General features: G+C 36.9%; 1 protein-coding gene across 3 annotated transcripts in view; it reads left to right on the top strand.

Moving 5' to 3' along the window:
• The window catches only part of ERBIN (erbb2 interacting protein), a 108,464-nt gene extending 92,204 nt beyond the window's left edge, over positions 1-16,260 (top strand). For 2 of the 3 annotated variants that reach the window (XM_080933693.1, XM_080933694.1), the window contains exons 20-26: positions 31-1,567; positions 4,936-5,079; positions 7,206-7,322; positions 10,277-10,483; positions 11,735-11,827; positions 12,262-12,336; positions 14,223-16,260. In XM_080933693.1, coding sequence (XP_080789819.1) covers positions 31-1,567; positions 4,936-5,079; positions 7,206-7,322; positions 10,277-10,483; positions 11,735-11,827; positions 12,262-12,336; positions 14,223-14,330 — 2,281 coding nt within the window. In that variant the 3' untranslated portion in view covers positions 14,331-16,260. The remainder of the gene's footprint in view (positions 1-30; positions 1,568-4,935; positions 5,080-7,205; positions 7,323-10,276; positions 10,484-11,734; positions 11,828-12,261; positions 12,337-14,222) is intronic. The other variant, XM_080933695.1, reaches the window with a different exon arrangement.
• The last annotated feature ends 5,181 nt before the right edge of the window (positions 16,261-21,441 follow it).

Genomic DNA, 21,441 nt, shown 5'->3' with positions numbered 1-21,441 from the left:
ACTTTCTCATAAAATTCTCTTTTATTTTAGGCAAGAAGATGAAAATTTTAACAGCCTTTTACAAAATGGTGTTAATTTAAACAATTCACCAAAGGAAAAATTCAAAATTAATGATAAAAAGGATTTTAAGTTATCTGAGTATGATTTGAATATTGAAGAGCAGATAGCTCTGATTGAAAAAGATGTTGATTCAAAAGCCACTTCTGCTGACTCTCGCCAATTAGACCATATCAACATGAACCTTAATAAACTTGTGACCAATAATATTTTTCAACCAGAAATCATGGAAAGATCGAAGATGCAGGATATAGTGCTTGGAACAGGCTTTGTAAGTATTCATCCTAAAAATGAAGCTGAGCATATAGAAAATGGAAATAAGTTTCCAAATGTGGAGTCCATAAATAAGGTAAATGGTCTTTCTGAAGACACTCCACAGTCTCCTGGTAGGATTGAACCACAGAATACCAGTTCTTCTGCTGACATGGGTATTTCTAAAAGCACGGAAGATCTATCTCCTCAGAAAAGTGGTCCAACTGGATCTGTTGTGAAATCTCTTAGTGTAACGAACATGGAGACTGGAGGCTTAAAGATGTATGACATTCTTGGTGATGATGGTCCTCAGCCTCCAAGTGCAACAGTCAAAATCGCACCTACTGTGGATGGGAAAAACATAGTCAGGAGCAAGTCTGCCACACTGCTGTATGATCAACCCCTGCAGGTGTTCACTGCTTCTTCCTCATCTTCTGAGTTACTATCAGGTACAAAGGCAGTTTTCAAGTTTGATTCAAATCATAACCCTGAAGAGCCAGATATAAGAGCTCCCACAGTACCTGGCCCACAGTCTGCACCTCAACTGTATGGTCCTCCACAGTATAATGTCCAATACAGTGGCGGTGCTGTAGTGAAAGACAACAGTTTGTGGCACCCTAAAGCAAATGCACAAATAGATCCTGTCAGTTTTCCTTCTCAGCGCCTTCCAAGATCTGAGAGTGCAGAAAATCACAGTTACGCAAAGCATTCTGCCAATATGAATTTCTCTAACCATAACAATGTTAGAGCCAATACTGCATACCACTTACATCAGCGACTCGCCCCAGCCAGACATGGAGAAATGTGGGCTCTCTCCCCAAATGACCGGCTAGTGCCAGCAGTGACTCGGACTACTGTTCAGCGACAGAGTAGTGTGTCTTCAACAGCTTCTGTAAGTCTTGGTGATCCTGGTCCCACAAGGCGCACTGAAGGAGATTATTTATCATACAGAGAGTTACATTCAATGGGAAGAACTCCAGTCATGTCAGGATCACAGAGACCTCTTTCTGCACGTGCGTACAGCATTGATGGCCCAAATACATCAAGGCCTCAGAGTGCCCGGCCCTCTATTAGTGAAATACCAGAGAGAACTATGTCAGTTAGTGATTTCAATTACTCACGGACTAGTCCTTCAAAAAGACCCAATGCAAGGGTTGGTTCCGAGCATTCTTTATTAGATCCTTCAGGAAAAAGTAAAGTTCCTCACGACTGGCGGGAACAAGTACTTCGACATATTGAGGCCAAGAAGTTAGAAAAGGTAACTGAACATGAGTTTTTTATTTTCTTTATGAATTTTTTTAAAGAAATGCTTCATCCTTTGGTTTTAATCAGTGAAATAAGACACTCTGAGTTATTATCTATTTATAGTCTGTTTTCCCCGTTGTTGGGAACATAGTTCTATATTCTATATTTTAACTGAGGCCAGGACAGGTGAGCTGTTTGTGCAAGCTGCTTTCACACTCCTCAAAGTCTCTGGTGGGCATGCTTGTATGGCTCTTGTAGCTAGTACACACATACTAGATCAGTATGTACACCAGCTGTGTCCAGTGCTTTCTGCTCAGTACCAGTGATTATGTAAAGATACTAAGAGAATACCAGTTTAGTGTATAGTTACTAAAATAGCAAAATGCATTTTCAAGTATAAATATTTCATCAAAAGCACTTTTTTCTCTCTCCAGTTTGTATTAAATGAACTAACATCATCACTGACACAGATGACTCTGGCATGGCATTTATTTTGACAGTGCTAGATTGCATCTCTGGTATACTTAACAAGTCAGTTGAGTATTTTTGACTGTAATGCAACTGGGACATGTTGGTAAAATAACTAATGCTTGTGTTCTTCATAACCTTACTGGTAAACTGTGTCTTTTGAAATAAATTGAAAAACTAAATCCTGTAAAGTTGATGTCACTACATTGCCACATGGCTCACACGTATAAAGAACACTCTTTAAGACAGGCATGGTCTCATACCACTGTAACTGCAGCACTTAGAGGCTACAGGACAGTCACCAGTCTGAAGCCAGCCCGTGCTACACAGTGAGACTGTGTTTCCTCTGCTCACCTGCTCCCAAATATTTTATTAAGACTCAGCACATGTATATGCATATATACATATATTTAAGTATATATATTTACATATGTGTATATATAGGTTTTATTCAAAATTACTATTTCTTAGTAAATACATAATAAATTCTATATACAGCTGAACATATCTAGTCTACTATTTTTAAATTCCTTAAATATTTTGAGAAAAAAAATGCCTAAAATGTGATTATTACCTTCTAACTAGTTGTATTAAATCTCAGCCTGTAATTGCTAGTTTTTTAGCTAATATCTGTGAGCTATAGCTACTTCATCTTTTCTGTTTGCTGTAACTCTAGAGCACACTGTTAAGGCTGTGTCCATTTTGTTGGGAATTTTAGATTTTCTTAAGCTGAAAGGATGTGCATGGCTCTAATTTATAATAAACCTGTATTGCATGTGTAGAAATGTACTTTAGGGGGAAAGGGTATTGTCAAAGAGGAGGCTGTTTGAGAGACACAGTTAAGAGTGAATGAACTGCTTATCAGTTGAGATACAGGAATTCAAGAGACTTTTAGAGTAGAGTAGACATCCTTAGCATTTGTTTCTGGTTGAATTTAGGTACTGTGAATAAGAGACATTAGGTACTGTGAATAAGAGACAGAACTTGAAGGTTTTTGCTATGTGTAATTGACTGTTAAGAATTCCACTATTAGCAGATACAAAGGAGGGGTTTCTTATATAGAGGAAGGTTTTTATTTGCTGTATTTTACAGTGTAAGTAGCTGTTCTCTCACTCTTCTGTTTGGTAGGAGTGTGTCTGGACTTCGGTAAATACAAAGCAAGTAACACCTGGCTCATTATTGAGTGAGCTTTTTAGCTTCTCTGTTTCCTATTGCATAAAATATTAATTTATAAATTTGATACAGTTTCTTAGGAAATATGACAGTAATTTTGTAGTTGTGTCCTGGAAGTCAAAAACTAATTCAGTGAATTAATGAAATAGAAAACTTGTGAGAACAGAAACTGGGTCACTGGATACAAATCCATAGCTGACTGACAGGATAGCTCTCTTTCCTAAGATACACACAGTTTATTTTGTTAAGTGGAGTTGTCCTTGTTGTTAGGCTTCCACAGTCCTGCTTCATAGAGTACTCCGTGACTAGTGAGTATGCTGTAGTACAGGCCAGCTTACTGGTTAGGAAATATTTCTAACAAATACCAAAATAGCATTGCTCTTACCTGTAAGTCTGCTGTATTCTTTCTAGACTATATTCTTCAGATTTTGTTTTTCTCTTCTCCTCCATTCTATAGTTGACCTAGAACCAACCCGTTTCCACCCCCTGGAAGTGCTGGAGTTACTACCACCACACCCAACTACCAGTTTTTAAATGTTTAAATTACATTTAGTGGGATGTGGTGTGTGTGCGTGCGTGTGTATTCGTGTGTGTACATGCACAGTGGTCAAAGGAAAACTTGAAGGGGTCACCACAACATGAGGAACTTAATAAAGGGTCTCAGCATTAGGAAGGTTGAGAACCACTGCCCTAGAACTTTGTTATCACTGAAGTATGTACTCAGCCATATTTTCCTGCTATTAGATGACCGCCAACTACATGGAACAGCAATGCCTGGGACATTATGTCTAGCATTTAATCAAGTTAACATGTTAAAATTAATACCTTAGAATCCACAAAGTAAGAAGCAATAATTTTATAGGTTTTTTTTTTCCTTTTGCAATTGTTTATTATTTCTTGGTGTTATCAACTTCAAATCTAGAGAAGGTATAGTTTCCTAAGAGCAATATGTAAATAGTTATTTTTTCAATTCCCTATTTTAGTAACAGTCCCTAAATATGGTTTCCCTAAACATTTCTTAAATATGGTTTCCCTAGTTTAGCCATCAATCCCCTAACTTCAGCTTCAGGGGATCTGACTCTTCCTCCTGGTCTCTGTGGGCATCTACATACATGATTATACATACATATGTGCACAGACATATGTACAAATAAAACATAGAATGTCTTTTTAAAAGTTGCATTTTAAAATTTAAAATACTTTTTAAAATGTGGAAAATAAATTTTGAAAGAGTGAAATGACTTGATATCTAGGTGTTTATCACAAATGCATTTGGCTATAGCATGTATGTTTAAATATTGACATTATTCAACAAGAGAAGTTCTGTAGAATGAAGAAGAGCTTTCAGAAATCTGACACAGAATTACTAACTGCTAGTAAATTCATCTGATAATAAAAAGTTGCTTATATACAACTGCATATCAATTAATATATGTGCCCAGATTCTATTTCTTACATATATAATATATTAGGCATAAAAATGGTAGTATTTAATAAACAAAAGCAACTATACATTTGTACTTTGTTGATTCTTAAATATCAGAATGGTTGCGATTATACCTGTTCTTCATGTGTATGTTTGTTGTTATGTACCGTTTATACCAATTCCTTTTGAGCTCTGAATTCAGTGTTGCATGATAGTTGTTTGTGGGGTTACTCGTAAATAAATCTGTGTGTATAACATGTCTTGTGGACTTTGCATGCTATACTAATCTCTGTAACTCTACTCTCTTTATTCAGAGTGTGCTGTCAAGGTCCTTTAATTCCAATCTTACTGCTATAAGCAGTTCTCACTGTGGCAGCTCTAGGGATCTGCATGGCAGCCAGGGCAGCCTTGCCCTGAGTGTTGCAGACGGAAGAGGTTCTGGTGGGCACATTTTTCGAGTGAGTACCTACTGTAGGCTAGTACTTGTAGCACATACATGAGAGAAGTCAGACCACATTTTAGCATGTCTAGGGGGAACTTCAGTTAGAAACCTTTGTATTTCCTGAGTAGACTTAGTTCTACAATTTCTGTCCCTGTTTCTTTGGTTGTCACTTGTTAATGATTTATCCAGCAAGATATATAAGTCTAGTAATAAGCACTATATGCACCGGAGTTTAATTATAGAATATGATTAAATATGAGAACGTTGTGAAAGTATCAGCCGAAAGGAAAAATCTATATACTTAATTGAACACATTTCATCATGGTTCTTAGTGGTGAAAGATTTATTATTCTAGTGAAAGCTTAACAGTAAATACAAGTCTGTTGTGGCTCAGTAAGGACATACAGCCGCTAAATAAATATTACTGTCAGCTCTGAAAGCCCTCTTTCTCTACAGCCTTATTTTATTCCTTCTTGTAGGTAACTTCCACCTGGACCCTTTGGTCTTAGGCTCTTTACTTTTTTGTCAGTCCCCCTCTGCCTCCATCCCTGGCTGTGCTCTGTTACGTTCCAGAGCAGGAGCTGTTTCCCAGGTTCAGTTTGTTGTGGCTGCCCTGAGCTGGTCTTGGCCTGTGCTCTTGCCCTTAGCCATTACTTGATCTCTTTGCTATAGAGCAGCAGCAGTCATTGGAGCATCTTAGTTAAAAGAGAAAGGAAAGGCTGAGCCAGCCTTTGATTTTAGCAGATCATGAGTGGCCTTCATAGTAATCTAGAACAGTTGTTCTTTCCAAATTTGTTTTTACACTAACATTTTGCCTTTATTTGTATTAAATTTAAAGCCTGTGTGGCTTGAAGTTTAGCTTCTCACTCATAATATGCATATTGTTTTTACAGAGTGCAGAAGCATAGCTATCTGTTCAGGCTGGAGTTTAAGTTTCAAGCATTGAGCTATACTGATCATTACGTATTCTAGAAATACGTTACAATAAGAGAAGAAAATGGAATACATCCTGTTAGTAGACCAGCTTAGATCAGATCACGTGAAAAAGTGCTTAGATGTGCATTGAACTAGCAACTAACTGGACATGATAGGTCTTTTGTATGTTTTTTTAAGATTAAATTCCAAATCCTCAAAATTGTACATATTCCATGGTATATTATAATAGAGTGTATTTTGAGTTATTTTTCAAGATAAAATTGACATTTCTTTGCTGTGAGGGATATACTATTTTGAAAAATTGAAAATGATAGTAAAACATACTGTTTTTTATGTTCTAAATTGTGTGTACTTAGCATAAGCTTACTATAAATATCTATATTTTATTCATATTCTATGTATAATAAAGATTCGGGGAGAATGACATTGAACCTGTTTTTTTCCCTTTAAGATTATCATTAAGTTAAACTGTAATGAGTAAATATTTAGCATATGAAGATAAGAATTTTAAGAATTATCTATTCATTTTATGTATGTGAATACACTGTAGCTGTCTTTAAACACACCAGAAGAGGGCATCTATCCCATTATATATATGGTGGTTGTGAAGCACCATACAGATGCTGGGAATTGAACTTGGGATCTTTGCAAGAACAGTCAGTGCTCTTAACTACTGGGCCATCTCTTCAGCCCCCTCAAATTAATTTTTAAAGCATTTCTGTAAATCAGTGCCTTTAAAATATCAAGCTAATGTTAGTGTGACAGAATTAAGCACAGGTTTTATATAGTTAGCTTAGGGGATTGCACATCATTGTATTTGAGGGAGTGTTCTATGTAGAACCATGAGGTCTAAACAGGAGCAGTTCATTTTCTTTTAATCAAAAACACTTTTCTTAGTGCATAACAGTAATGTATTAGTTCCTTTTTAATACTGGCGAGAATTTAACCACTGACTACATTTATTGATTAGAGATACTAATTTAGGAGTATAAAAAAAGAACAAAAAAAGGTATATATTATGAACTTTTTCATATTACAGGAACTATGTACTTTGAAGAAGGTTAAAGGTACAGAAGGGAGTGATGATTACAGCATGTGATCTGAGTCTGCAATCTAGCAATATTTCCTCTCCTTTCATGAGTCATCATTGTTTTGTTTCACATCTAAAGTACATTATTTGTTTACTTTTTCCTTCCTCATGTGAAGCATCCTCAGACATCCAGTCCAGGAGATTGTTGCCAAGATGATAGATTCATGTCAGGAGAACAGAACCACCCGTCGGGTACACTTAGTCACAGAGATCTTCCAGACAGCTTGATGAAAGTAGGTGCTCACGCCAGAGAAATGAGCTTGCTATGGTTTGCAGTGGCTGAATTTGAAATCTCACATACTTGGACTAAAAATATTTTATGAGACCTTTCTTGCATTTATTATGTAGGATTATTTTTAAATGATTCATAAATACAAGATAGAACTTGACTCTGCTATTTTCCAGTTTATTCTGTGATATTTCATACTAGAGAATTATTTTACAGTTACATTGGTTTCTGTAGTTCCACCTGCTTATTTTGATCAAGAAATTTTTCATGTTCTTGACAATAAACCTGTTTGGGAAGTTAGAAGATGACTTTATCCTAAATTCTGCATTCTAGACTCTTTTACTGTTAACTAAAAACATTTGAAAATCTTTAGATATAATTACAAATCATCTTGAAAGACATTTATATATATAGTAGAACATTTATATATAATAGGTCATTGTGGGTTTTAGTATTTTGTAGATAAAAACTTATAGAAAAATTACTTTGGCAATGTTAAGAGGTAATTTTCATTCTCAGCCATTCTTTTTTATTTTAATCAATTATATGCCTGTAGTGTAATCATATAGAACTATGAGTCATGTTTATTATCTAAAACTCTTAATTAGCTCTTGAAGGTAGACATCTAGCTATCAATACATGCTTACTTATTTTATCCCTTTTCCTTTTGATTCAGATTTGTCATTCAGTTTCTTTTTCTTTTCAACATACATCTTTATAACTTAGTTCTTCACTTTTTTTAATTTCATGAGACATTGGCTAAACATAGCTTAATATGTTCTTATATTTAATACTGATTAGACAAAACCAAGTGGCTTGGTGTCTGCATTTCCCAAGACTAGGATAGGCTCAGTGTAGTAACCACACGTGCTTTAGCACTTGAAACCCAAGACTGGAAGATCAAGAGTTTGAGGGAGAGTCAAGCAAGAAAGACAACTCAGTGGATAAGGGCAGTTGTCTTCAGGTCTGATAATAGTGAGCTCAGTCTCTGGAACCTACATGGTGGAGAGAGAGAACAGACTTACACGTCATGGCCGTGCATTCACTTACATGTACGCATATATATACACATAAGTGTTACTTAACAACAGCAACAAAAGGCCATTCCAGGTGTCTGGGAGGTGGAGTTGTAACTGGGACAGACCATTTGCCTGGTATGAAGAAGGCATTATCTTGGTTTTTGTCAGAGGGGATAATGAAATTGCATATGGAATAAATAGAAAATACTGTCGAATTTTATGTAAATAGCAGAACAGTAGCACAGCCAGGTAGAGCACTTTTGATAGAGTAGTAGCTTTAAGTCTACAGTATCCAGTAACAAACACCTAGAGTGCATTTGCTCCAGACATGTAAGCATAATGCAGTGCCTAACCTAATATAAGATGTGTCCTAGAATATCATTTTTGTCCACTGACCTAAGCTTGAGAATTAACTAAAGTTTTAGTGTAGCAAAAGTGTCCTTTTCGAATAAGTTTTCTTATTAAACACCAAACTTTTTTGTACTTTTAGCAAGGTAAAGTTTACAACATACAGTTCTGAATCTTTTGCCAAATTTATAATTTTGGATAATTTTAAGGAAATTTTGTTTTCTGTTACTTTCTGCTTGAAAACTACTTTTCTGTTAGTCCACAAGGATATTTTAAGTGATTAAATAACTGAAGCATTTATTTTCTCTTTTGTGTAAATGTATTTTTACATATGAACATTTACGATATAAATGTAGACTTAGTTACTTCTTAGCTAGAGTCTTCATAGACCAGAATAAGCTATTTGCTACAAATGTAATCCGAAGTCTAAATCCAGGGTCAGTTTCTTAACACATGGGTGGTATTAAAGGTGGTTTAAATCTGGTAGTGGGTTTTTTTTTTTTTTTTCTCTAGTAGGAAAAAAAAAAGGTAGAGCATCAGTACTTAAGTTTTGGGGTTTTATTATTCCACAGAAGTAATATTTAGAGAGCTTGAAAATTGGTGATACATGCACACATACATAAACAATAAATCACATAGCTAAATTATTAATAAATCACATTGTTACTTCTGAAAAGGAAGAAATAAAGGTAACAAATAAATTCAAATTAAGAAAAAGCTATACTTGTAAAGTATATTTTTCCAGAGGAAAAGCATTTTTAAAAAATACCTTTTTCTTTTCCTTTATTATTATTATTATTATTATTATTATTATTATTATTATTATTATTATTATTATATAAGTACACTGTAGCTGTCTTCAGGCACACCAGAAGAGGGCATCACATCTCATTGCAGATGGTTATGAGCAACCATGAGGTTTCTGGGATTTGAACCCAGCACCTCTGGAAGAGCAGTCAGTGCTCTTAACCGCCAAGCCATCTCTCCAGTAATGGGTAGCGGTGGTACATGTCTTTAATCCCATCATTAGGGAGATAGAGGGTGGATCTCTGATTTTGAGACCAGCCTGATCTACTGAGTGAGTTCCAGGACAGCCAGGGATACAAACCTTATCTTGAAAGACAAACAGAATGCACCTTTTGTGTATGTGTGTTATGATTTGGTATGAAAAGATACCCTTCTAATAGGCTAACAGATTTAAGGTTATTTTTAGTATATAAAGATATATATATATATAGTTAAGGGGTTTTTTGATATACTTGCTTTCTATTTTAACATTTGGTCAAAGTAACAGTAGATTTATATCTTAACAGAAAAGCAATTTATTTAAAATACAGATGAGGCCTTCATTTAAAATTTTCCATTAGATTCAATCAGTAAACATTCAAACAAGTTTAGAATTAAGAAAGTAATAACTTTTCTTTTGGAAAAAGAGTTCTAGAGAAATACAGTGGTTTGCAAGAATACAGTGTTTTAATAAAATGGTTTAGAAGAAGATAGTAACTCAGTATTGAATGGTGTAGATTGTTAACACTATAGTGCTTTTGTATTAATCTAAGAAGAATATTAAGATAATTTATGTTTTTCTTAGATGCCTTTGAGTAATGGACAAATGGGCCAGCCTCTCAGGCCTCAGGCAAATTATAGTCAGACACATCATCCCCCTCAGGCGTCTGTGGCAAGGCATCCCTCTAGAGAACAACTAATTGATTATTTGATGCTAAAAGTGGCCCACCAGCCTCCATATCCACATCCCCATTGTTCTCCTAGACAAGGCCATGAGCTGGCAAAGCAAGAGGTAAGACTGATCAAGACTGTTTGAAATAGGAAATTAAAACTTTTCATATATCTTTATAGATGAATAGCAATAACTCCATATAGAATTTTAACAGTAGTTTTTACCTTATTGTTTTATTTATAAAGTTTTGTTTTCTAAAGCATTAAACTTTGTAGTTTTTAACTTGGCTTTATGATCATGTAACATAAGATTTAGCGTTGGGTTTTTTTTTTTTTTTTTTTTTTTTTTTTTTTTTTTTTTTTTTTAATTCTAAGGCTATTGCTTAAATGGTGCTCCGGTAGGTTTTCTAATAAGACTGTAAGTAGTAGACCATTTAGTCTCCAACCACACCAGAGTCTTGGCTCTTAGAGTTGGAAATTCAACTATAGTCTCCAGACTGGGTTGAAGGTTTGGTCTTCGAGATGTATAGGTCATAATTCCATATGCATTAGTGGTTTACTTATGAGATAATGATGATAGCATTGAAACCTCTGGTAGTGATCATTTTGTTTTGACTGAGTGTGTAAACAGGAGCTTCCTGTAATAGAAATTTAGCTTCTGTCTCCCACTATATACAGCACCCTCAAGGCTGAGGCTGGACAGTAGTATATCCAAGGCCAGCTTGGATGCATCAGATAATCCAGGCTAGCTTAGTGAGACCCTGTGTCAAAATACAAGCCAACACTTAAGGTCTACACAGCAGATTTCAGGTTAGCCAGGACTGCTTGGTGAGACCTTGTCTCAAGAAAATGTTTCTGGATTCTCATTTTACAGTCATTTCTAAAATTGCCATCAGTTGATCTGATCTCAAAATCCTAACTCCCCCGAAGCATAAAACAGGGGGAATGAGGAGTTGATTTCTTAAAACCTGAATGTCATTGTCTTATTATGGCTTATCTTATACCAGTGACAGCATGGAATTTAGATGATCTGTAAGTGAACACTAGTGAGAATATGTGTATGTGTTCTGTCGGTATGCACCATGCCATTAAAATTCATGCTGGCCAAAAGTTAAAATAGGGCCAACATCAGTTGATCAGCTTAAGCTCATAAGTGGTTAAGTTGGAGCTACACTGTAATCGCACTGTGCCTTTAACTCACTAACTCATTAGCATCAGTGCTGCTCTACGCTGCCATGTCACTTCCTGTCCCTCAGCTGCCCAAAGGGGTTAATAAATCCTGAGTATTCTGTTATAACCCACCAGTATATAAATAGAACAGTGTATATTTTTCTGATACAGTAATATCTCCTTTATTTTCATATTGAATCAGATTCGAGTAAGAGTGGAAAAGGATCCAGAACTTGGATTTAGTATATCAGGAGGTGTCGGGGGTAGAGGAAACCCTTTCAAACCTGATGATGATGTAAGTTGTTATTTAATATGTCCTTGGACATTCATAAAGTGTCATTTATTAATCTCATACTTAAGTGAAAATGTAAATCTGTATGGCTCTGATTCTTCGGCTTTCTTTATTTCCTTTGATTTTTGAAATTTGATCATTTCATGTTGTTTGAAGGAAAGAATTTAATGAAAAATGAGAATATTGATATTGCCAAGTTATTTCTAGTTTTGTTATTGCTTCTCAAAAAGCCATAGATGTGATATTGCTACACTGATAAAGTCAGAGACAGAAAGTATTTGACCTGTCAGAGTGTTATTTTTAAAAGTCAAGGAGATAGTTTCTACTATATTCACATACTAGCATGTATTGACAAAAAGGATTTCCTTATTACTGATTCATGCTTTCAGGTTGTAGTTTGGGAATAAATAATTATTTTTTGTTATTGTTTATTAAAGGGCATATTTGTAACAAGGGTACAGCCTGAAGGACCAGCATCAAAATTACTACAGCCAGGAGATAAAATTATCCAGGTAATTAAGCCAAGAGCCTTTTTATTTTATTTTATTTTTTCATTTTACAATAATTTTCTTTTATAATACTTTCTAGCATTTATACACTTTTTATTATTAAATAAAAGATTTTGCACATTGCAAATCGTGATTATGTGTTTGATATACCATTTTAAGTTTAGAAATGTTAATATATACTAATTTAAGGGATCTACCTGGAGGGGAGTTATCATTATACAGTGAAGGATTGTTTTCCCACTGTAGGGGAACGCCAATGTGCTGAGGTGGGAGAAAGTGGTTGGGACAGGGAGCACAATGGAGGCAATGGGAGGCAATGGGAGGGCAATGGGAGGGTGAGGGGGAATGGCATTGTGGGAAAGGGATAACATCTGAAATGTAAATGTAGAGAATTTTTAAAAAAGTAAAAGACAGTATTGAATAAATTATAACAATGCAAAAGTAAAATAATGAATTGTATTAATAACAAAAAATTCAAAATTTGAGAATTTGTTGCATTTGCACTCCTTTCTTATGTTACTTGAGTCATTTGTTTTCCCTAAATACATGCACTGTGGCCTTCTCTTAGGACACAGGAGAGGCCACTTCCTCCTCCTCCACAGCTGCTGAGATAACAAGAAGTAACCTTCAAACCACAGTGATGGAAACATTAGAGCTTAAAAGCTGAGAGTAGAACTTTCAGATCGAATCCTGCTCAGCCCTTCTTAAATAGTTAACTTAACGCCTGCATCAGCAGTACATAGAATAAAATTGAAGTGATTCAAACAACGAGAGATTTTCATGATACTACAACTTTTAATTTTTAAATAGTTTTCTAACTCCGAAAACTCACAAGAACCATGTAACAAAAGTGATTGTGCTTTGACATACTCATCTGTAGTATTCACTGTTATTTTCCCTCCACACACACACACACACAGAGAGAGAGAGAGAGAGAGAGAGAGAGAGAGAGAGAGAGAGAGAGAGAGAGAGAGAGAGAGAGAGAGAGAGACCACGAGGCAGGTAGAGGGGTGAGATTATTCTGAGCCATGTGTAAGAGCTCAGTAAATAACAACTAGACTGTATATAGCCCATATGCTGGTCTTGAACCAGAGTGGTTCCTGTAAATGAGAAGTCTGGACATTGCCTCAGTTAAACCGGTAGGGTTTGGTAAGGCTGGTTTGGTAAGGCTGGGTGTACCTTCACACACACACACACACACACACACACACACACACACACACACACACACCACTTATCTGATCCTGTCTTAGACAAGTACTTCCCAACATCTGATCGCTCCACTAGGATTATCTAAGGGGCTGAGTAGAAGGCTCAGTGACAAAGAGTACTTACTACTGGCTGTTCTTCCAGAGGATGCAGGGTGAGTTCCCAGAAACAGCCATCTGTTACTCTGGTGTCAGAGCATCTAACACCCTCTTGTGGTCTCCTTGGGTACCACAAGTCTAGACACTGCCTTCAGTTTACCCTCGCAGTTTGGTCAGCCTGACACACATATGAAAGCAGAATCCCCATACACATATAAAATACAAGCTCCTGGGTTAGTTCTTCGGAGATTGCATTTCTATAAGTATATAGTACAGGGACCATTCGGCTATGTGTTTTTAATTTTACATATGTGTGTGTACAAATAATGTACTTTCTTCATGAGTGTAGAGGTCAGAGAACAACTTTAAGGAAACAGTTTTCTCCTATGATGGTGGTCCCCAGAATCAAACACAAGGCTTCCCAGATGCAATTAAGTAGCCAGTTAGTTCATCAGCCAGTATGGTCTTTTAAATTGCTAGAATAGTTCCTTTTTTCTGACAGGTTTGTGAACTGTCAGAAAATTGCAATTGAAGGTACATTTCTAAATTTTTTTTTCTAAAAGTTTTTCCTCTTTCTTCTAGGCTAATGGCTACAGTTTTATCAACATTGAACATGGGCAAGCAGTGTCCTTGTTGAAAACTTTCCATAATGCAGTAGAACTCATCATTGTACGAGAAGTTTCTTCATAAGCACTATAGACAAAAAGAAATGGGGAACGATAGCAAGATTTATGGAAGACACATGCAAGGGAAATGACTGTTTTGCTTATTTTTATATATATATATATATATATAAAGAAGAACTCAAACTGTCAGCTTGGACCTTGTACATTACTGAAATAATGGAGACTGTGGGTAGAGGGAAGAACCCCTGTACAGAAGATAAAAGACTCTTGGATTCAAATCATGAAATTTGTTGTTAGGTTTTTAAACTTAGCAAATCAAGGCTACAAAAACAAGATGATGTTGTTTTTGTATAGATGGTAGGTTTATTTTTGGATTTCGTACACATACTGACTGTATGCAAGGCAATAGTTGGCCTTGATTATAGCCAGAGACAGATGGAAGAGCTGTCTGTCTCATAGCTTTGGTGTCCTTACTTTTATCCAACTGGTATTAATGTTTTTTTTTCTGCTGAACTACTTCTTTTTCCTTGTGGGTAAGAGATTTGAAGTGTTGGCTTCTGCTGTGTGCATACTGAGGAGTGGGTAGATGAAGTTGGTGCTGGTGGGCTCACTTTTCAAGGCCAGGTTAAAGCATTATTTCCTATAAAAATCTGAGGCAGATGGTGAACAAAGTTATGAGAATGTATTTTTATTAATAGAATAATGCAATAAAATATGTAACGTCTTTTTAAAAGACATTAATTGCATTTTATGAGCTCTACAAGATCGATTCTTGTCTTAGCTGTTGACTATACATTTGCTACTGGTGATTCAATTTTTAATTTTTTTAGTTACTGAAGTTTTTAACTTCTAATGTAGAGGCATGTCCACGCATTTCTCATACTACGAAGTCCTGATACTTTTTTTTTCTTTGATAAATGGTGGTACTTGCAACCTAATTTTTATAATTAGCACTCCATCATAATCTAATTTATAATTTTTGTTTTAAGAAGCAAATGAAACTAAAAAGCCAGTTTTAAGTTTTGTATGTTATTCATAATATAAAATGTCAGAAGGTTTCAGAAAGCCTCGGGGTTTTGTTGGTCTGGCACTGCCTTGGTAAAGTGAGAGAAAACACGAGTGTGCATGGAGCTAGGAAACCAAAGCAAGTCGGAGAGACTGGCACAGCGACAGAGAATTGCTACGGAGAGTGTGGAGCAAAGCCTGGTCCTGAGGCCTGCCAGCGTGTAAAGTGTTCAGATAAAGGGCTGTTCCTACTGATGGTGTTCAATGTGAACTCCACACTTCAGAGTCTTTAAAGGGTTTCTAGATGTACCGGTGTGATAGTGTTTTACCACCAATTGCCTTTGTTCCTAGTTACTGTAACAAATACTGATAGAAGTTTATTCATTTTGTTTATCCAAACCATTAATTTTATTTGCTTTTGTTCAATATAATCAAATAAAATTTGGGTAACATGCAGTGGTAAGAAGTAATGCATGGTTATTTGGACCAGAGAAAAGTGCCATAGGAGACCAGCAACTGTTTTTAGTGGAAACTAGTGTGAAAACTTTTCTTAAAGCAATACTCAGTTCTTTTTTTAAATTTCTGAGAAGCATAATTTGGGTATTTTTAATGTATTCAGCTCTTTTCTTCAACCTTGATTAGTTGAGACTCTTATAGGACTAGCTAAAGGCACCACCTACATTATTTTTACAAAATGAGTTGGACTCATTTTCGTTTCTAGTCAAAATAGTCAGCACTTTTAAAAATATTTGAACTGAAATATTGCACTTCTTTCAAGCTGTTATCAATTGGGTATTGTACTGTATAGTTTTAATAATTTTGATTGAAACCCTTTAACAACTCTTTGTAAATTTTAACTCATTTTTAGTTGATTTTCAGTACTATTTACATAGGAATTGATTTTTATGAATATAGTAGAAGAAATGTGCTGTATTTTGATAAAATTCACTTGTATGTGTTGTAATCTCTTAAAGAATGACAAACAGCTTCTTTAATACACGCCTCGGTGTTCCCTTTGTTCTTTATGTTGGTGTTGTGAGACAGTCACATTCGCCCTTTATTGACTTCACATTTTCACAATCACTTTTAATTAGGAATAATTAAGATGCATATAATTGCACAGTTTTCAGCGATCTTAACTTGGATTGTTGTCATAATTTTGCAGAAGGATTTAGGCCTCACAGAATTGGCTTCTTTGGTCCACTGTGCATGTTCCTTGAAATAACTATGAGGGCAGCAGATATTGTGTGTACTAGCATTCTGTTCCACTGTAGTCCATCGTAGGGTTTGAAGTGTTCTTGAAAATCAGGTAAGAAACTTGTCCAAGTTTGGTATAACATAGACTAAAAGTAGAACAGGTTTAAAGAGTAAAGTGTGATACTTAAACTAGCACCCCAAGTTTTCTTACAGAATATTGGAGGAGGGATTAAAATTACACTTTGTGAGAATTCGTTATGATGACACTCTGTACCTTTCGATGAAGTGCAGAAGCCATTTTTAACTTACACTGTTCACTGAGTTGTAGTAATGACCATGCTCAAAACTGTCTTTAGCACCCACCGTGTAGCAGGTTTTTAAAACCAGATCCATCTTGTTTGTGGTAACTCTTTAAATGTTACCGAGGGGCTCAGGAGATGCTCATTCCATGTAAGCTGAGGGCTTGGGTGTGGGTCTCTAGGACCCACATAAAAAGGCCATGTGAAGCAGCGTGTGCCTGTAATTCCAGCACTGAGGAGGAAGACCAGCCTAACAGGATCTGAGCTGCAGGTTCAGTAAGAGACCCTGACTCAAAAAATAAAAAAATATATATGTAAGGTAGAGACCTATTGAGAAAGCACCCAATATTCTCGTCTGGTCTATATACATAATGTACATACATATACACTCGCATACATAAACGTGTACATACAGCATTATATTCTAGTGTTTTGGAGTTTTTTAGTTTATTCTTACCGTGTGTGTGTGTGTGTGTGTGTGTGTGTGTGTGTGTGTGTGTGTGTGTGTGTGTGTGTGTGTGTTCTGCCTACATGTATGTCTGTAAAGGTTCAGATCCCCTGGAACTGGAATTACAGGAAGTTATGTGTGTTGGGATTCTGTAAACTCCACCCCTCAGTTACCTAGCAACAGCCAGGTATACCCCACCCCTCAATTACCCAGCAGTGGCCAGGTATGCTCCGCCCCAGTGACCTGACACTATAAAAGGAGCTGCTTGACCCCTCCTCTCTCTCTCTTGGCCTCTCCTGCCCTGGTGCTCTTGCAGCCTCCCTCTTCCCTTCCCTTCCCCCCTCTCTGTCCCACGTGCTCATGGCCGGCCTCTACTCCTCTACTCCTCTACTTCTCTCTCTCTCTGCCTCTACCACCCTCTTAACTCTCCCATGACCTGAATAAACTCTATTCCATACTATACTGTTGTGTGGCTGGTCCCTCAGGGAAGGGATTCCCAACATGGGCCCCTCAGAGGCATCTCCCTTGCCCTCAGGCCTCGCTGCACCTCCATGGGCCATATGCCCCCCACTCTCTTCATCCTTCCCCTAACATTGGTGCCGTGACTCGGATCATTATCCTTTCACAACATTGGTGCCCTGTGACTTTTCCTTTCATTGGTGCCCCGTCATCTTTTCCTTACAATGTGTAGTAGAAATTATTAAAATCCCTGCCTAGAGATTCTACCCCGCCTTTGGTTATTGAGTTTCTGGATGAAAGACACACTGGCAGCCTTTACATTTACAATCAACCTTAAGCCACACAGCAGCCGGGCAGCTGCCTGCCCTCCATGCTGTTGGAATCTCCTTTTCTATCAGTAACCCTGAGTTACTACTTAGTATTTACTGTGTTCCACCTGGACTGCTCTTAACTCGTTTGGGCAGCCTTCAGTACCACATTCTTAAGGCTTAGCTAACCCATGGCAGCTTCTCATTTCTCCTCTCCTGCATGTTCCTCTCTCTCATCTCAAGCCCACAAAATCTACATGTGGACTCTGAGTTTTAAAGATAAAGTTGTATGAGTTTCTCACAGGTTTTAAATATTGATATCTTATCTTTTGGCATAGGAATACTTGAGACAAGTTCTTGCTGTGTAGCACAGGAAGAATTCAGACTCACTGTGTAGCTAGAATTCTGAATCCTCCTGCCTCAGCTCTCCTACCTCTGGCATTACAGGCTTATAGTTCAGTGCTTGGATTTCTTACTTCAGATATTACAAACATTTTCCAGTCCACAACTATTGATTGTATATTGTTACGTTTTTGTTTTTTTGAAGATTTAGCATATATATTATCATATCTCATTTATGCTTCATTATTCTTAGTAATCTTCATGCCTGCGTCACAAGGCTACTTTTCCATGTTTACTTCTGTTAGCAATGTAGATTTTCTCTGGTTTAGACCCTTAGTCCATCCAAGTTTATCACTGTGTCCGGTGGAGCTCCATCTACATGGGCTCTCTGGATCAACTGTAAAAGCCCAGTTTTTAAAAACTGAATCTTACCTGTGTGGGTATACCTGCATATATGCCAGTATTCCGTATGTATGCAGTGCCATAGAGACAGAATGGGGCATTGATCTCCTTGCACTGTAGTTACAGATGGTTGTGAGTCTCCATGTAAATTGAACCCAAACCTTGTGAAAGATCAAGAACAATCAGTGTTCTTGACCTAGGAGTGGTCTCTCCAGCCCCAGCCCACTTTCTTACTATGTGCAGTGTAAACTTTATCACATCCTGTATGTACAGGACTTTCTGAGCATCTACCTTATATTGTCCCATCAAAGTTGTTAGTTTTTTGTGAATACCTATAAACTATTATCCCATTAATAACTAACTTTATTACTTGCTTTTTATTTGTTACCTAAAACCTGCATGTATCTTAATATTTTATTCTAGCATTTCTCCTCAAGCCTCAGCATCTATCAGAGTCTCCTGCAGGGTGCCCAAGAAATTACATTTATAGAAAGTTCTCAGGTGCTACTGATGCCCACAGTCTGGAGATACCAGACTTCACTGCCTTGAGGATAATTCATCTTTGCTCCTATTTTTTTGTTTCCCCCAACTCCTGTAAATTTCATGGTAAGTTTTTGACATTTCAATTTTTAGTTATGACTAGTGTATTAGGGTTCTCTAGAGTCACAGAACTTATGGGTAGTCTCTATATATAGTAAGGGAATTTGTTGGTGACTTACAGTCTATAATTCAACTCCTCAACAATGAATGGAAGTCCAAGGATCTAGCAGTTGCTCCGTCCCACAAGGCAAGCAGGTGAAGAAAAGAGAACCTTCTTCCAATGTCCTTAAGTAGGTCTCCAGCAGAAGGTGTGCCCCAGATTAAAGGTGTGCACCACCACACTGAACTCAGAGATTGTCCTTGCCTTAGTCTCCTTGGATTCATATCCACTTTGCCTCAAGATCTCTATGCCAATATCCAAGTCAGAAACTTGTGTCTCCCAACCTCAAGATCAGGATCATGGGTGAGCCTTCCAGTTCTGGATTGTAGTTCATTCCAGATATAGTCAAGTTGACAACTAGGAATAGCCACTACAATCCACCCCTTGTCAACTTGACACAAATAATATCTCACTCATTTCCACATGAAACAGTAGCAGGTCATGAATATGCCTTACATGATACAACTATTCCTCATAAAGTTGTAAACACATTTGTAAATTTACAGTGGGGCAATATCCCTTGGGAACATTATTTTAATATTTTAAATACCAATTGATGTATTTGATGAAATACAAATGTGTTCTTAACAGAATAAAATAGAAGCATCCATATTACTTTATAATCCTTATTTCTATAACTGGTTACATGGCCTTAGCTAGTATTTATAACTACTTTCCTCTACACCCCATTCTGCATTTCCTCTACCCTCTGCAAGCACCTCAGCAGGTCTTGACTCTTTTCCTGGAGGAGGAATGACCCATACCTTCATTCCTGATGGGTCTGTGTCCTTTGTCATCCTGCTTGGATTAGGCTGTTACAGGATGACAGGATGATGTTACAGGCTGTTACGTTGACTGTAGTCACAGGACATGGTAGCACTAAGACATGCTCCTAAGGGATCTGCACTCCAGACATAATCCTTCTTGCCTCCATTGTGGAGGAGCATCCCATTTTCCCATGGTAATCTGGATCTTTCATCCCTCCTAACATAGCAAGAGGCTTAAGACCTTAGAGTATACATAGACTAAAAGTGGAATAGAAAAGGTAACCCATATAAATCGGAGCCTCAATACAAAGTAAAGCCAGGCATAGCGGTATGTACCTACAGTGCCAGGTTGCTTAGAAGACTGAGACAGGAGAGCTAGGCAGCAGAGCAGTATTTTAGGAAGCGAGAGACGGAGAAACAATGAGAATGAGCAGTAGAGGAACAGAAAAAATAGATTGCTTAAGATAACTTGTGAAAAACAAGGAAATGTAATAATAAAGGTGTTAATCACTAGAAAAGTACTTCAGTTATGAATTTGTATATACATACACATAATAGAGCTTCCAAATAGAAAATAAGTATTTACAGAAGTGAAAAAAATACAGTGTAAAATAGTAGGAGAGTGCAGTCCTCAGTTTTTTTCATTGATCAGTGAAAATTAAATGTTTGTGAATCAATAAGGAAAAAGAATGTGAACAACATGTGTACCACTTGAACTTAATTTACATGTATAAAGTGGTCCACTTCAGAATAGTAGAGAATATATTATTCTTAAGAAGTTGAATACTTGCTGGAGAGATGGCTCAGTGGTTAAGAGCACTGACTGCTCTTCCAAAGGTCCTGAGTTCAAATCCCAGCAACCACATGATGGCTCACAACCATCTGTAATGAGACCTGATACCCTCTTCTGGTGTGTCTGAAGACAGCTACAGTGTACTCATATAATAAATAAATAAATCTTTAAAAAAAAAAGAAGTTGAATACTTACCTTAGCTACTTTTCTATTGCTGTGAAGAAACACCATGACCAAAAGAATCATTTAATTGGGGGTGAAACGCCGTGACTAAAAGCATTTAATAGGGAGTGTGCTTACAGTTTGAAAGAATCTGTCCATGATCATGGCAGGGAGCATGGCCACTGGACAGTAGCTGAGAGCATACATGTTGACACAACAGCCATAAGGCAGAGAGTACTAACTGGAGATGATGTGGGCAGGGACACAACTCCAACAGGGCCACCGTACTCATC

This window comes from Micromys minutus, assembly GCF_963924665.1.
Source record: "Micromys minutus genome assembly, chromosome: 20".
Lineage (NCBI taxonomy): Eukaryota > Metazoa > Chordata > Mammalia > Rodentia > Muridae > Micromys > Micromys minutus.
This window is presented reverse-complemented; position numbering and strand designations above follow the sequence as displayed.